The 17,854-nt window shown below is 34.7% G+C and overlaps 1 protein-coding gene across 2 annotated transcripts in view; it reads left to right on the top strand.

The window, feature by feature from the left end:
- The window catches only part of LOC121295323 (E3 ubiquitin-protein ligase MARCHF1-like), a 128,457-nt gene that overhangs the window by 96,830 nt on the left and 13,773 nt on the right, over positions 1-17,854 (top strand). Inside the window, exons 3-6 of one of the 2 annotated variants that reach the window (XM_041219811.1) lie at positions 5,317-5,367; positions 9,795-9,874; positions 10,569-11,324; positions 13,068-13,248. In XM_041219811.1, coding sequence (XP_041075745.1) covers positions 5,317-5,367; positions 9,795-9,874; positions 10,569-11,324; positions 13,068-13,248 — 1,068 coding nt within the window. The remainder of the gene's footprint in view (positions 1-5,316; positions 5,368-9,794; positions 9,875-10,568; positions 11,325-13,067; positions 13,249-17,854) is intronic. The other variant, XM_041219818.1, reaches the window with a different exon arrangement.

Below are 17,854 nucleotides of genomic sequence, written 5' to 3'. Positions count from 1 at the left end.
TAGTTTTGTTGCTTTGTGAATTTTAGCTTTGTTGTGTGAGGAAAGTAACAATGCATGCTGGATCTGTTCTCAATGTATTGTCTGTTGCCAAATCAGCCACCTATAGTTTCAGTACAATAAAAAAAAAAAAACATGGGGCCAAGAGAGAATTTGTTTGTGAAGCATCTCATGGTTGTTTGTCTGTTTTGATATTTTTCCTTTTTAAAAACAATTTAAAAAAGAGCACTGTATCACAGCCATCATTCTGCCTTATGTAGGTATTGAATTCAGGCCACCAAGATTTCAATTTACAAAAGTTCCCTTATTTTGAAAACTTAATGTTGTCAGGTATGCAAGACTATATGCCAAAAGGAAATTGTCTGGAAATAATGTGTACAGTCTGTTGTTGATGCCATCATATTTAACCAAAATGCAGTAAATCCTATGTACTGTTTGCTACCAAATCCATTTATTTTCAGATTTACATTGATTTTAGACAGAAGAGACTTAAAAATCTTAAGAAAAGACAGATTGTACAGAGTATTACACCACTGATTTCAATATGGATTTAGTCGGGACCCACAAAATTAGTTGTTGCCAAGTTGTACAGAATGTTGGTTTGTGGAAAATTAGACAGGTTTTACTGTATGGAATTCTTTATGAATGTGGGACTCTTAAAATTGCAAGCGTGGTGTAAATAATTAACAGAAATATTAATCAAAAGTAGAAGTATGATTTAAATGTATTCTACGCTTCTCCTGTTTACAGCAGATTAGTACTTGATTGAAGTAACAGACAGTCAATTCTCATTAAAACAAACTCAGATTACATTTTCTACATAATCCCTGCCAAATTTAGCAGTCGCATATTTCTTATTAATACAGATTCACTAAGCACAAATTCCTTGTTAGTGTGAATTATTTTGGAGCACTCCAAAAATCTGAATATAATGAACATCAAACTGTGGATGCAAGTCATTAGCTCAATAGTTGATGTTGACGAAGCCTTGCTTTACTACATTTTCAATAAAATACCAATACTTTTAATTGTATAATACTTTTCATTGTATTGTAATTGGAAATAGATGTCAGTGACAATAAAAACTGACAGCATGCATTTTCCTTATACAGATTGTTTTGCAAGTCCTTTGAAATTCATATTAATGAGAGTTGACTGTATGAATAACAGAGAGATATAACCATGTACTGTAGCAATAGGCATGGACAATTATTAGAAAACAGCTGTGAGACAAAGGGACAGATTCCTTAAACGATATGTGTTTATCAGATAGATGGTGAAAGAACAATTTTGGTGGCCCAGTGATTTAATGAGGTGGGAATGGTGGATGAGATATATAGCTAATTAGCAGGACCAGCAGAATTGTATTGTGTGTAGAACTCAAATTGCCTTTTACATATTCTAGAAAACATACCTTATAGATAGCAACATCAATGTTAGTGTTTTCTAGCAAGTGGCCTAGTTTTGTATTTAACTTATCTGTCTCTCTGTCATTTTCACTACATTTTTGTTGATCTTTGTGAACCTTTGTGAGCTATGTCTGAATACTGCACAGCCTGATCAAATCTTTATTAGGTCCTGTTATCTTAGGATAACAGGATTTGAAATCTCAGTACTTCATTGTTGTATAATCAGCAAAAAAAGGCCTTACTTCGATAACTGTCAACCACAGACGAGCCCTTAAACTATCAAAATAAATGTTTTATTCTCTCAGCAGAATACTGATAAAGCAATCTACCTATATCCACACCAACAGACTTATTACTTGACTGCTTAAGTAAGAAACTAGATGGATCAATACAAATCATGTTTACTAATATATATATATATATATATATATATATATATATATATATATATATATATATATATATATATATATATATATATATATATATATGTGTTATACATGTATACCATGTATGTATCACTTCATTATATATTTATTAAGCTTTTAAAATTACGATAGAACCCAATACACAATGTTTTTAGAATTAATTATTCTGTGAATTCCTCTAATCATGCATTTTCTCTGGTACTCTTTGCTTGCCTTCGCAATAAATAAACTCAACATGATTAGAAGTAGCCACTGAACACTTACAGTATTATAAGAACATTTTATATGCCTACAAACGTGTGAAGGTGAAAGTGTACATTGTACATAAAGTGTGGGGGGAGTCTGTTAACATTACAAATAGACTTAAGGCAAAATCCATGTCAATGATCTTGATCACATTCCTAGTTGATACGACTGTTCTTCGTTCTTGTGTGGATTAGACACAGTTGTTGAAGGCTAAGGACGCATTACAAATATGTAATCACCTTAAGAAATTTTATTGTAATATTTAATATGCCATTTTCTATACCAAGTTTGAATTATTTAGGTTTTTATTTGTATAATTCAAATAAAATCTACAATAGAGGTCAGCTGTCATATAATGTATGTATCCAGAGTTCAGAGTTCAGGCTACAGTTGCATTGATATATTCTTGGTAGTAACATTACACTGGATGCAAATAACGGTATATCATTTTAGCAGTACAGCAAACCTTCTGTAAGGTTAAAATGGTTGAAACAAGTGAATAAATCTCAATCAAAACCACTAGTATAGAAAAGGCTAAAATATTTTCATAATATACATTGAAATATCTAGGTAGTCTGTAAGAAATTAACTCTGGTCCTATACACGCTCTGTGTATTGTCGGCATCACAGCGGCAGTCTGTTACATTTTTGTTTCAAGGTGAGTTAATTCTCTTTTGTTAATTAAAACCCTCCTTTTCCAGATAGTTAAGATAGTAACATTATTTCGTAAATCAGAAATCACATTAGCAAGATTATTTAATAAAGTAATTGGCATTAACGACGGCTTGAAAATGCCAAAACCAATGCTACATGCCAATTTGTTGATTATCACTGGAGTTATCATTTACAACCTTCTGAAAATCCTGCCCATTGTGTAAAATTGTTATTCCCTGCATGTGTGTGCTACTTTTTTATATTACCCACAAACACAGTGTTTGTGACATGACCCTTTCTTCATATTCTCAAATAACAGCTTCCATTTCATTTACAGCTGTTTGTCTGTTTCTGCTTATTCCTGTCACAATGACACATTGTTTTCAACTTTAAACAAAGCCTAGTGGGAACTTTGACACTTCCTCTTTTAAGATCCCTATTTTGTCGCAGTGGGTTACTGTAAGTAATAATGAACACAGTAAAACTGCACTGTCACTCATTTTTAGAGACTAAATGGAAATTTAATTTAGTGGAAATTGCTTTTGTTTTCATTAAACAAGCTTTATAGGATGCTAATCCCAGGTCTAAAAGGTGGAAATTATGAGGATTGGTTGATGGAAATTAACATATTTAGCATAGAACAAAGACGAGTTAGAAGACAGACGTTTTAAAAATTCTAAAAGGAGCTGACAATGTTAATCCTAGACATTATTCAAGTGCACCAAGGGATTGTGACCAGAGGACACAGTTGGAAATTCAGTCGAGACAAAGAATAGGAGATACTTTTAACATAGACAGCAGTGAGTGTGTGGAATGGGTTAACAAGCCAGTCGTAACTTCTACAGTATACTATGGTGTTTGTAATAGGATTGTACATTTGAGGTGCTTTTTAAAAAAGATGTGTGTGCATTATTCTTAGGGCTTCTGATTTTTGGTTTTAACTGATAAAACACCCAATACAAAAATTTAATTCAGTGTAATCCAATAAACGCCTGAAAAACACTGGAAAAGGGTTACTCAATTCATGTTGACTTCACCCCTTTCCACATTAAAAAAAACAACCAAAAACTACTACAAAAAACAAAAACAAACTACTTTCCCCAGTGTAGCTCGGCAGTGTCCTTCCTTCCTGACTTATATCTATCACTGATTCAATCTGAATACTTTAAACACACCTCAACTACTGAGTGGCAGAAAATTCCTACATTTCTATTTGAGACTCCACTTGCGATATTCAAAATTAGATTACAACCAGTAACTGAGACTTGTTCGCGGGATTTAAAGCTATACTACAGTTATATAGGGAGCAGTTAAAACAAAATTACAAATTTTGTTGAAATGTAAAAAAAAATGACACACAAAACACCCAGCAGAAAGTGCCTGGGACCATAAGGAGCTCGTTGAGGAGGACAGCAAAGGAAAGATGATTCTGAGAATTACTGCACATGTAAACATATGTCCTTAGATTATAAAATTTAAAGAATAAAAGATGTCCTTGCAAGTTTCATCACAATGGATAAGAGGTTATCTTGATAAATTTACAACTCTAAAGAGTTATATATGTACAGAGAGGTGTCTGCTCAAAGGTTACAGCGGTATACTGAACAAAAAAGCTCAGTAAAGTCACGTCTTGATGGTTACTCTGTGGTGTATTCTCTGTTCATCTCCACAATTGAGCATAATTGCACATTACATAAAAATATATACTGAATAATTGCAGGACAGTTGTCCTATTATATATGTCTTTATTTTTGGAGATGCAGTAATTGGATTAGCTTGAATTAGAAAAGATCATGCCATGAAAGAAGCTTAATGAAATTCTTCTTATTGCAAAACATGAAGTGATAGCTAGAAACCTATTACTTTGAAAACATTGACTCTACAATACCTGCATTGTGGTATGTTATTTGTTGTTGACAAAAAGTGGATTTTCAATTTCAGTGGACTGTGGCTGTGTTGTTGGAGATTTGGCAATAAATGTGATGTTGATTGTGTTTAAAAGTCAGTCGGCAGTGTTTAAAAGTCCACTTCATGTGCAGGCAAATTCTGTAACAGTTGTATAAAAGTATTATACTTTACCTTAGATCTAATTGCCATTATAAACTATGAATCCATATAAGCACAACACCTAATATCACATCACTCAATACTTAATTTCTAGAAGAAGTAGAGGTACTAGATTAATCTTCAGGTCATCTGAGTTCTTTGTTTTGAATCTTGTATCATTCCCCACTAAGAGTCACATCCGACAGAATAAATAGTTAATGGGTCATGCAGAAAATATTATTCATAATATAATATTAACCAGATGATTAATACTCAGCATAAAAGACATGTAATTCCCTCAAGCTGAAAGTATAATTGTTAGAGTATCACAATAAAAACAAGCTGTAATAGGAATACGATAATTGAATGCTTAAACTGGATCATTAGCAAGTGCTGAATACACAGAAAAAAAGATATTGAACAATTAATAGCTTTGGTGACTACAAATGAACACTCAAATATAAAAAGCTTGTTTAGGCCTTTGCTATTGTAATTGATTACAATCAATAGATCAAGAAAACTTTTTTATTTTTCAGAATGACAAATTGCCAGCGCGCTCAGAAAGCCGATCCAGTAACATCTCCAAGGTAAGTAAAGATATAGAGGTTACTTCATTCCCTCATGAGTGAAATAAACACAGCACTCAATGAACTTGCATGGAGTATTCTGTAAACCTAAGTACAATATATTGATGAGAAAACAAGTTTAAACCTAATATGAAGTGCCGGTACTGTAGAATTACTTTCCTCTTCACCAAGCTCTGCATCTGCTTAGTTGCACAGCAACAATATTGTGACAGGCTTTGTTAAACTGTCACTGGAGATTTTGAATGATTTCAGCATGATATTCTGTAAAATAAATATTCACTCTGTATTCATTGCTTTAGGTTTTTTTTTTGTTGTTGTTTGCCTTCAACACATGCTAGTATAATGTCATTCATCTAACTAATTATCCAGTAATTTATCAAAAAAACATTATAGGAAAAATAAAACCAAACATCATTAAAGATTAACTCAGTTGCACTCATGCTTTATATTAAATCTCATTTAAGCCACAAACCCTCTGGTGCCTTAAAGATTTTTATATATAAGCTTTTTATATTTGAGTGTTCATTTGTAGTCACCAAAGATGTCTATAGCTGGCTCTTTGAGCTAATATATATATATATATATATTCTAACCTCGTTAACAACATTCTCTAATTCTTATTGTTTTGAGGTTGACATTTTGTTTTCTTGACTATTTTCACTTTAACGCACCAAGTCTGAGGGAAGTTTTATTTTACCCATTAACTTCAGTGTTGCTATCGTCAGCAAAGAACACAAATATAGCGGTCCTAGTACTTACAACTCAGGGCAGAACTGGTGTGGTGGCTCATTAAATTGAATCAAAAGTTAAAATATTGGACCACAAAAATGTCAACAGTAAAACCATGCATAATTATATACATGGCAATCATTTCAATTGATCTAAAATTGGCAGATTCAAACAGTGCTTGTGTTTAAATCATTAAAAAGGACCCTGTTTTTCATAGCAGTGGCCTTATTTTGATTCGCCACTGTTTAGATCAGTTGAATAGACCCCCTTCAGTTTGGACTTTTCTGAAAAGATCCCCTTCTTGTTACAATCATATTTGCTTTATGGTACACAAATCTGAATGTACAGAAACTACTTTATCACATTAAGTTATAGCTAAGGCAGTGCTTTCTAAAATAGGTACAATTAAACTTCCAGGCCCTGAGCAACATATTTATATTACATACTGTAAGTCTAGAGGTTTCCTGAAAATACAGTACTTATATCTACCAGGATAAACCCCCTACGTACAATATATTAGTGTGTCATTATATTATGTATCAGCCAGATTTGTTAAAATGTACTAACTTAAATGCTTGGGAAATACTCAGAAAACACATACAGTATGATAGTGTTTAATGTAAGCTCTTACATACCTGAGTAGATCCATACTTCCAGTAACTTCTCCAGTTACCTTCTCATTTATGTTTTATGCCTTCCGAAGCAGATTCATAATTCCAAAGAATGACAACAGCATACAGAACAGTAATTAGGAGACTTTGTGTTACATTGTGTGGCTCAATACATTTTAAGCATGTAAAAATACTGTAATATCCACTGGGAGGAGGCCATTTGGTACACTGATGAACTAATTGATCCTAGGACAACATACAGACTCCTTTGAAAGATGTCAATGTCAAAATCAGAAAAAAACAAAACTGAGCTGAAGACAGCCAATACAGTTAAAAGGGTTTGTTCAAAAGTTGTTAAGGTCTTTAAAAAAAAAAAAAAAATACAGTGCCCTGCTCCACTGTTTTACCAAGCTGTGATTGTACAAGAGTGCTGTGAGGAATTATCTGTAATGTACTGTACCTTGTAAATAATGTTAGTTTACTACTATCTATGGCAAAACCCCAAAACACACAAAAAAACCTTTTAAATTAGTATATTTAGCTTAACTGAACAGCTTTTGAATAAACCAGGTTTGTAGTACATAAATAAATACAATATTTTTCTATGAGTGTGCTATGTAGACCTATGGTTACTGATCGGAGTGCTTAATTAAAATCACAAAGCATAACCCTTGGATCATACACTGGCATTTACAGCAGGCTGTTATATGTTGAAAAGAAATGTCACTTCTATGCACTTCATATTTTGTGTATTATTGTACCACCATAAGCAAAAAATGAGTAAACAACTTGACTCAAAAATCTATTCAATCTTATTGCTGAAAAACAAAAAAAACTTTATTAAAAATGTATCAGTTCAAAGTGAATGGTAAAATTGATTGTTTGAATTCCTTTGTGCCACACATGACCTGCTCGTCTAGCAATTAAAGAGGGTAGACATATTACAATGAATTACCTGCTTTCACAACAAATAACTACTTTGACAAGTACAGACTACTAAAGCTATTCTTTTTTTTACCATTAACATCTCTGAAAAGCAAAAAACCTGCCAAAAATAGACTACAATGCTACATAATTAGCTAAACCCCTTACCTAAATGACTCATGCATTTCCTTATTTTTAATTAGTTAGACTGGATGTAACAGTGATGGCTGGATTGTCAGTGGCTTGATTTACATGAATTTGAAAATCGACTCTAGGTCATGACTGTGACGTTGTTACGGGAATACATCACGAAATAGCAAAAGGAAGTCCTCTTGGCAGCAGGACTTTAAGGGCATGGTCAATCGCTTTCTCACAATAAAAATAGCTGTAAATACCTATGTAAACCGGAGCAGGAATTTCTCTTGTGGCTCACGAGGTTTCAGCAGTCAAGATCCTTTGTTTCTTACTTAATATCACGTAATATCCAGCAGAAAGGCTGTACAAAACATAGAAGTTAAATCTAGGAAAAAAAAGACATTAAAATATTAACTCTTTTTTTTTTTTTACACAAGGCACCCCAAATGCTGCAGTTTTCTGATCAAAATGTTTCTGCTGAAGCGCTGTGGCTAGCTGATGGCTGCCAGGTCCAGCAGAGATAACAACAGTCTTGTATATATTTAAAAATAATAATAATTGTACTGTACTGGTATTGTAAAAATGTTAATGAAATTGAACTTTTAGATGTTCCACAAACACACAAATATAAATTCTAAGTAGTAAAACCTGTAGAAATTATATTTTATATAATGTGTGTGTGTGTGTGTGTGTGTGTGTGTGTGTGTGTGTGTGTGTGTGTGTTGGAAAGGTAACGAGACAAACAAGTAGCTAATGTGCATCACAATTCAGAATGTGCGCGACAACATGTGAATTAATTTCTCTTGTTAAATGTTTTTATCTTCATGGGAAAGCATGACACTCTCCTCGCGATATTCAGAGTCATTCTTTTCCTACTTAGTAAGCAGACACGGACATTTAAATATCCCCTCCTCTGAATTACTATGAATTGAGTAATCTGCACTGGTGCAACGCATTTCCTGAAAAGTAAGGCAAACAGGTCGTGAGGACAACTGGCATGATAGTTATGGCATGTAAACGCCACCAGTGAAGATGACTTGCAAACTGCAAATTCACCACAATGTTTAAATTCAATTTTTAATGCTCCTGCAATGTCATCATAGAGTTGATATATTAATCTTCCTGAAATCAGAATGACAAAATCATTAGCATTGTAATTGATCTGAACCATTGGGCAAACTTACTCACAAATTACTTTTTTATACTGTAATATTGAATTACAAAATCAATATCCCTCTTAATGATAATCACATATACCATAACTAATAAGGAGTGAAACTGCATGCAATTACCTATTTTATGTCAAATCAGTACAATTAATGATAAAGCATACAAAGAAGGCTGAAAATGATATTCCCAGTTCAGCGCCCACAAGTCTCACCTCAGAACTGTAGCTGATACAGTTCTATCACCATGCTTAACTACTTTTTCCAGCTCCTCCTACACTAAAGTACATATCCTAAACTCTGTCCTCTGCATATGATGGATACCCAAAGCAACCCAACAACAAAACAAGACACCCCCAACGAGCACACCCAGAAGAGTACATATAGCTGATAGACAAAAAACGGTGCCCAGAAGACAGGGAACAGTATAGTCAATGACCCAATTAAATAACTGCATGTTTCTATAGGGATTATGACTGTTACTATGCATTTGTGACAGTTCTCTCTAATTTAAGACTTTAAAAGAACCGCAATGAGCATATGCTTTAATGTAAAATACCAATTACTAGCATGTATATCAAACAGAGAAAATTATACATATTCAGCGTTAACAGTATCATGAGCAGAGCTGCCTTAGGGGTTAAGTACACAGCCCTTTAACTTGAAACTTCCTTAAACTAGTTTCACTATTAGTAAGCTTTTAAAAGTTCTGCATTCTCTTTTATTCACTGAAACGAATGTGTGCTGTTGGGTCCTGGCTATGGAATATTTAAACACAGTGGAAATGCAATAGCAACATAAAGATATACTCAATATGCCCTTCTTTAAGAAAAAGGTAAAATTATATGACTGGTCTTTGCAGGCAAGCAGTCCTACATCAGGAACAGCTCCTAGAAGTCAATCACGGACATCTGTTACACCTTCTACTCAGGATATCTGCAGGTATGTGAAGGAAAATAAATCAGTTCTTTTCTAGTTTATTTATTCGCTTGCCTGTTGGCTCTGTCTTCTCTATCAACTTTCTACATTACTTTATGACTGTGCCAAATATTTGTTGTGCTTACTTTTTTCCTTTATTCCTTCTAACAGTTTTACACAATGTTTAATTGTAGACTGGGCCTCAAATTACACATCCTCATAGTGGAGATCCTTTCCAGGTATAAGTGTTTTTTACTTATACAACATGTGGCTCTGCACAAGGCCACCCAGAAGCATAAAAAGCTGCATCTACATACATGTAGATAACTATGGAAACAACACCATGATAGGAAGTTAAGTAGATTTTCGTGCATGACTACATAAACCAAAATGTATTATTGATTCAACAGACACATAATGTCACGGTATCAGTCGGCTGGTATAGAAATGTAATACAGTTTGAATACCTATTTAAAGACAGCTTTCACCTAATAGCAATGTGGTAACCCTAGAAAACAATAGCCAAAATTAATTTGAAAAAATAAACATTAGATACCTAAAATATTATGCATACATAAGTAATCTCAGCATTTTTTGGGGGGGGTTTATTTATTTTGATCTGTTTGGCCATGTCTGTCAAGCTTTCACATCACTTTTTGTTCTCCACTCTTCATTTTCCATTTGTGCATGCTGCTCCTGCTGCTGCTGCTCTTCTAAGGCCTGACACTCTTCCTGGGGTTCAAGACTATGAGTGTGAGCAGTACACCCCTGTTACGGTGCTGACAAATACAAGTAGGGATACTGGTAAGAAACGGGTCAAACAAAGGCTTAGGAGGAAGAAGGAGACCTGTCAGAACTGTGAATGCATTGAGGCCCAAAAGGAACGCAGCGAGAAGGTCTCCAAGTCACGCAGAGAATACCACAGACAAAGAGTGAATGTGTTCCACCATGATCCTGACACATCTTCAGATGAGGACCAGTGTAGGCAGGCAAGAAGCTGGAGTAGGGAGAGAGCCAAAGCCCCAAAGAAAATCAGAAGACACAACCAGTTTAACAAACATCAGGATAGAGTTCAAGACCGCAGTGCTATAGAGATGGTCTTGCTGGGTTCCGAAGAGAACAATTTAGCTCCGTATTTGGAAAAGCAGACTATGAAGATCCATAGGAGGAGAACTTCTGAGAAGGAAACAAGCCACTCAATTTCTTCTCAGTCTTCTCAGGAGACCCAAGGGCATTTAGAGCAGAAACAAATGAATGTCAAGGGCAATACTAAATCAGATAAGCATCCAGACGCATCACTTTTGCCAGAAGAAGATGAAGTCCTCAATAAAACCTCTGGCACAGATTCGGGGGGTGAAACCCTTGCTGTGCCTGAGAACAACCATCCTATTTGCTATAGCACCTTCCAGAATGGTGAAGCCCATCGTCCACCAGTAGTTGGTGACTGGAACAATGATTTAGAAGAAGCTTGCAGGTTGGTTTACTTTCCATACTGCAGAGCAGAAGGTATGCATTACATGCTCATCATTTTCACTGTGATGATCATGTCCTTTTTTTATGTTTTGTTTACTGTCATATGTATTTCTATTTGCTTTTAAATGTAGCTTTATTAAAAGTTTGAAAAGTACAATGACTCCAATCAATAAAAAAGCATATTTTTTAAATATTTATATACTGAGAATCAAAAGAAACTTATCACTTATATTTGAGTGTCAAAAGAAACATATGACTTATATTTCAACAAAATTCACTAGATGTGATCGAAAAATGACAAACTGCTTTAGAGCAGGTGGAGTGATTTTTTATTGTGCTGATTAACAATTGACATTTTACTGTCTGAAGTTATGGGGGAGCGGGGGATACTGTGGAAGTCGCAGGCTAGTAGTGTGTGTGTCCACCATTGGAAGCAATACAAGCAGTACAACTGCGATGCATGCTGTGCACCAGGTTTCGGATGTTGTCTTGTGGAATCCTGGCCTATTCCTCTTGTAGTGCTTGGATAAGCATCTGCCTGTTCAGTGGTTTCCGAGCCCTAGAAGCCACATCTCTCCTAGTCATTGAGAGAGTGTGTCGCCAGGTTTGAAATTGCTGGCTGTGAGTACCCAAGATGACGAGCCACAGTGCGCTGCCCTAGTCCAGCCTCCAACATGCTGATTGCATGAAGGCGCTGCTCTCTTGACAGACGTGGCATATTGGTGTTCTTCTGTTTTTTTTTTTAATTGATTTTATTCAAGCTTGCAATTCAACAGCTGAAATCACTCCATATCCACTGTCCAATCAACTGTCTCACTAATTAGGCGATTAAGTGCATGCTTCAGTCATAGTCACTCAAGTGTATCATGGTCAAGAATGAATGATCGAGCGATTAAAAAGAAACCAGAAACATTTCGTCAGTGTCCATCTTTTCTATACCTTATTCGAAAATAAATGTGTTATAATAGTGATAAGTTTCTTTTGATGCTTTCTCTCTGTCTCTCTCTCTCTCTCTCTCTTCTCTCTCTCTCTCTCTCTCTATATATATATATATATATATATATATATATATAGTAAACGCTATTATTTTCAATGGTGTATTAACCATGTGATTACAATTTGTACTGAGGTTAAATTTACTTTTACTGAAAATATACAGTGCTCTTTAAGATCAAAACATTGTTATAAAACTATGATTATATCATTAACATTAGAACTGTTAAAAGCTGTTAACATGATACTCTATATGTATACATTTTAAGAGCAACACAAACCTTTTCAGCCAAAGTGACAGAATGTCTGTCTCTAAAAAAAAACAAAACAAACAAAGGTAAATCTTCAAGGAGTGCAGGTGTACAAAAGAAGGAGAGAGTTACACTAAAAATAAAGCTATGTGATTCATACTTCCATTCAGGGAACTGAAGCTTGTCAGTCAGACTTTACTCACTTGTTTGCTATTCAGATCTGATTTAATGATGACGATGAGTTGAAATAGTGATAAACTGTAATATCATCCATGGCTTGTCACTCAGATGTCAATCCATGTCTCTGACTAGAACATAATATATTCAGTCAGCTTCTTTTAGCAGGGCCCACTGTAGACTGTGTAGATTGAATAATACTATTATAGTGAAGGGAGCCTATGCAGACTAGAAAGGGTATATTGAAATATGAAAAGCTTTTCAGTTTTGGAGGATGTCTTTTTTCCTTGCTCAGCGGTTTATGGTGCTGTGTGTTCTGTCAGGATCTGTCACTGCGAGGGAGACAATGAGAGCCCCCTTATCACACCATGCCACTGTACAGGGACCCTGCACTTTGTGCACCAGGCCTGCCTGCACCAGTGGATCAAGAGCTCAGACACCCGCTGCTGTGAGCTGTGCAAATACGACTTCATAATGGAGACAAAGCTCAAACCATTACGCAAGGTAAATATAAAATTAATTTTGAAAATACATTCAAGCTTTAATCTCACATTCTCCTGCAAAGGTAGGGAAGAACATGTCCTAGAAATATAATCAATGACCAGAACACAAGTGTGCAGCCATGCAAATAAATTTGAGTATGTGGGTATATTTCTCAAGACTGGTCTGTGAAAAGACTTTAAAAGTAATCTCTGTAACCTTGGTTAATACCGTATAACTAATTAATTGATAGGGGTATCCTGATTGAAGGCATTACCCTATCGCATCATTGTCATTTGATAAGGAAGTCAGTTCCGTCACGAGCAGAAATGTGTGCACAGTGCCAGGCTAAGCCAATTCACTATGCCCCCTGAATAGTTTAAACAAAAAGTGAAGTCACAAGTTAATTTAAAACTGAGCAAAACAGCAAAAATAAGTGCAAAAGCACAATACCCCAAAAAATCTCTATGGCTTTTGGCACAAATTCCAGTGACAAATTCCCAGCCTTAACCTCATAGTATAGACAACTGTTTCATTTAAAAAAAAAAAAAAAAAAAAAAAAAAAAAAAAAAAAAACTTTATTATAATGTTTTTCTTTTCTTTTATGATTCACATGTTATTTTAAAGGGAGAATGGCATTGCTGTGGCATGTTACAAGATAATAAAGCATTGTATTGCCAGATTGCTATATTAATGCTACAGTATGTTTACCCTAGTATTTTTTATTAGTATTTTAGCAGTACAATATGAGTAATATGCAACTGCCACAAGAAGTACATAAAGTAAAAACAATTCCCTTTGTGGTGAGCAGAATGTTCCCAGTTCCCTTTAGAGGAATACAATAGGAGAAGACAGATTCAATGTGCAAGCATGTGTTCTCTTGAATCTTTAACTTTACAGGGTGTAATGTATCCCTTATAAAGGTTTGCCACAATAATTTTACACTGTAATTTTGCAGTTTTTGTTTCCATGCAGTTCCAATGGTTATACTTTGCATTGACCATAGTTTATCATGGTTTGCCATGCTTTACTTCTTTGAGCTTTACAATGCTTACCCATGCATTCACTGTACTTTATCCCACTTATTTATCCCACTAAGGTGCTAAATTTACCTGGGTGATCTATATATATACTATGGATATAATATATATATGTATATATATATATACATTATATAATATATATTATAGTATATGTTCCCAACAGAGATCTTTCAACTAGAAGTTGTCATCAAAACAACCGGTTTATAAAAAAAGAAGTAGCAATAACGAGAGAGAACAAAAAATTTAAAAAAATTTTATACTTTGTATTAAAAAAAAAAAAAAAAAAAAAGGTGTGAGTGTTTTCCGGTCAAGTGATGATTTAAGTATGTATGACTCAATGAATCTGAGTAGGTCAGTAGCACATTCTTGTCAAACAAGTTTCTTTTAGCATTACTGCAAAAATAATGTGTGTGTTTCTAAGATAATAAAAGGAGACCTAAGTAGTATTCAGAATATACTGATACTAAACTAAAATGCAGTTCCGCTGTTTCTAGAAATTAAAGTGACTGCATACAGTATATTTTCAGTGCTAACTTTTTGCCAAAACATTAAAAGCAATTGAAATGCTAATTAACAAGTTAATACAAGTACTTCAGTGTGCTCCCATATGTGATTCATAGTGCCAACAGTATCAAGTGTAACGATGAATCCATGTGCTGCTGCAGCACCTGTGATATCTGAATAACCTCATCTACTCATCTATTATTCACCAAAGGATATATGATCAGAAGTGATAGCTAATGCTGGAGGGGTCAGGTAGCCATGCTGAGGGATTGATTTCCCTTTTAAGATAATTTGGAATATAGCTTTCTGTCCCTGTCATTGCAGCATTGTGTTCTTTGATTTCTGATGCGGTTATCAGTGTTTCCATGGAAACACAGTCCAGCTTGTTCTTCTGTTTAATTTGTTCACACATTCACATCCAACCACAGATATTATATTTGTTTTTTCAAAAAATAACATGTTGCATGGAGGGCTTCAAATCTCTCACAAATATCAGAGCAACACTGTTAAAGGGATTTATATAGTATTATGTAAAGTGAAGGCATGCAGTGTTGATAAAAATGCAGATTTATTTACAGAATATGCATATACCCATTCATTCGACCAATTTTGAAACAAGTGCAAATTATTTTCTGAAGGAATAAAGCAATACTAAACTACCAAGAAATAAACAATACATGTTAACATTGTTTTAATTCTTTGAGAAAAAAATAAATTTACACTTCCTTCAGAATAGTAGCCTAGATATATTAAAATGCATTGCTACATATAAGGAAGGGAATAATAATAATAATAATAATAATAATAATAATAATAATAATAATAATAATAATAATAATAATAATAAACACCTACAGGTTGAGTAGCTTTGGCATGTTATGATTCAGAAGTGAAAATGTATATATATTTTTTTCTCATGTATTATTCCTGGCTAATGTGTTTCTACATTTCTGCTTTAATGTTATGTTGTAGGAACATCAGATGTTTCGCATTATTGAACTCTTTATTCAATCATATCAAAAACTGTACAGTATTGTTTAGCAGTGAAGAGATTCAATAGCGCTCTCTTGTGGTTATTTTCAAAAAGAACTAACTGCTTTTTACCACAAAGTATTGTTTTGCTTTTTTTTTCTACAAATATCTAAGATACATACCTGTGTTATGTGAAGTTGTTTCCTTTCCTTTCCTCAGCTAACAAAAAAAAAAAAAACCTCCCCCACAAACCAGGAGAGGCTCCCCCGCTGCCATCTACAATAAAATTATTGTCATTTTAAGAGTGTTCATCTAATAAAAAATCTATTTCTACAGTGATGGTTGGTACTGTCAGGGAGATAATCAATCCAACACTGAGTACAGTGTAGATATAAGTTTAGATGAGCTCCCTGACTCATTAAATACCTTCTCTAAGCTTGAGGCTTCAGGTCTATCCAAAGATTTCTGAACTGTGTTAATAAAGTGCCTTATTTGTAAGTTCTGTAACAGTGAGTTTTAGGAATATCAAAATCTTTCTGGAGCTGATTAAAAGAGGAAAGTGATCCTTGCTGGAATAAGTGTCTGATTTCCTGTATACCCCTGTGAGACCTAAAGTCACCATCATTAAATATCAATGGAAGAGATGGGTTCTTCCAAATAGGCACAAAAGATATTCAAACTGAATTAAGTATAATTGGATTGTCAGTTATTTTCTTTAACAAACTTAACCCCTAAATAAAGTAGGTACATCAAATTGTAGGGTGAAATGCCAGATGATTTAATCTTTAACCAAGAGACTGGATGGTTACCAAGCCACTGGTTGAGAGGTCTGAGTTGTGCTGCCCAATAATATAGCCTAAGGTCAGGTAGGCCTAGACCCCATAATTTATAAGGTAAATTAAGAATAGTAGTACTCTTGGAGACATACTCTCTCACACATAATGTGAAAACAAACTTTGCATCTTTGTGAAAAAGCCAAGAGGGAATGGGATTGGCAGAGCCTGAAAGAGGTAGTTCAATCTTGGTAATAGATTCATTTTAACAATATTAACCCTGCCCATCAAATTGTCATCCACCCGTGGATGTCAGACTCCACAGTGTTGATTATTGGGGACTAATTAATCTTTGAAGTATCTACTAGTTTATGGGGAACAAACACACAAAGATATTTAATGTGTGAAGTTGACCATTTCCATTTAAATGTATTCTGCAAAGTAATAAAGTAGCCATTAGATAGTGGCATAATCTCAATTTACTCTAAAGCCTGAGACAGATCCAAAGGAGGCCAAAGTATCTAGTCCTGCTGATAAGGAGGTTTCGGGATCTGACAGATAAAGCAAAGCATCATCTACATGTAAAGAATCAACATGGTTCTCCTCACCTACTGTATATGAATTCCAGTCACACTGTTATATGACCAAATAGCCACTGCCAAAATATTTTTATCCAGGAGATAAAGACATGGCCAAAATTAATTCACTATCAGACTCTACTCAGCCAGCTATGCTGATCCACTTAATTACAGATGTGTGAGAAAATAATAACACCGCGTAACAATTTTATTTTTTTTTTTTTTTTGGTTCCTGGGTAGTAAGTGTTATTTCCTAATTGCTTATGCCTCAAAAGTATAGAAAATGGCTATTCCCCACAATCTTTGCTTTTGTGACCAGGACAGTGATATTTTGAAATTTACCTATTTTCCAGAACATTCCAGATAGATTCAGTGCTGAGTAAACTTGGAGTAACTTCTAGAACTTTCCAGTAATATAAATAGTAGTATAAATACAGGGGCCTTAAGCCCACCAGTTCAGTTTAGCTCCAGCTGCCTAAGTGGATACATATCTGCATTTTTCTGAGATGGCATCAAAAGGCTGCAATGGTGACATTCCTGATGGGTCTCCAAGGCGGTTTTACCAAGTTTCCCTGCTATCTTTGCCTTTGGGACAGCAGGGACACCAAGGCGCACTACCACAGGCGGGACTGGCCACAGTTCTCTGTGGGGAGGAACAGCGTCAAGTGGGAGCCACTGGTGGACCCCCGGAAGGTGCTGATGCCACCATTGCACATCAAATTGGGCCTTATGAAACAATTTTTCAGAGCTCTAGATAAGG

The sequence above is a fragment of the Polyodon spathula genome, chromosome 2 (genome assembly GCF_017654505.1).
Source record: "Polyodon spathula isolate WHYD16114869_AA chromosome 2, ASM1765450v1, whole genome shotgun sequence".
NCBI lineage: Eukaryota > Metazoa > Chordata > Actinopteri > Acipenseriformes > Polyodontidae > Polyodon > Polyodon spathula.
Note: the sequence above shows the minus strand (reverse complement) of the source record. Positions and strands in the feature narration are given on the sequence as shown.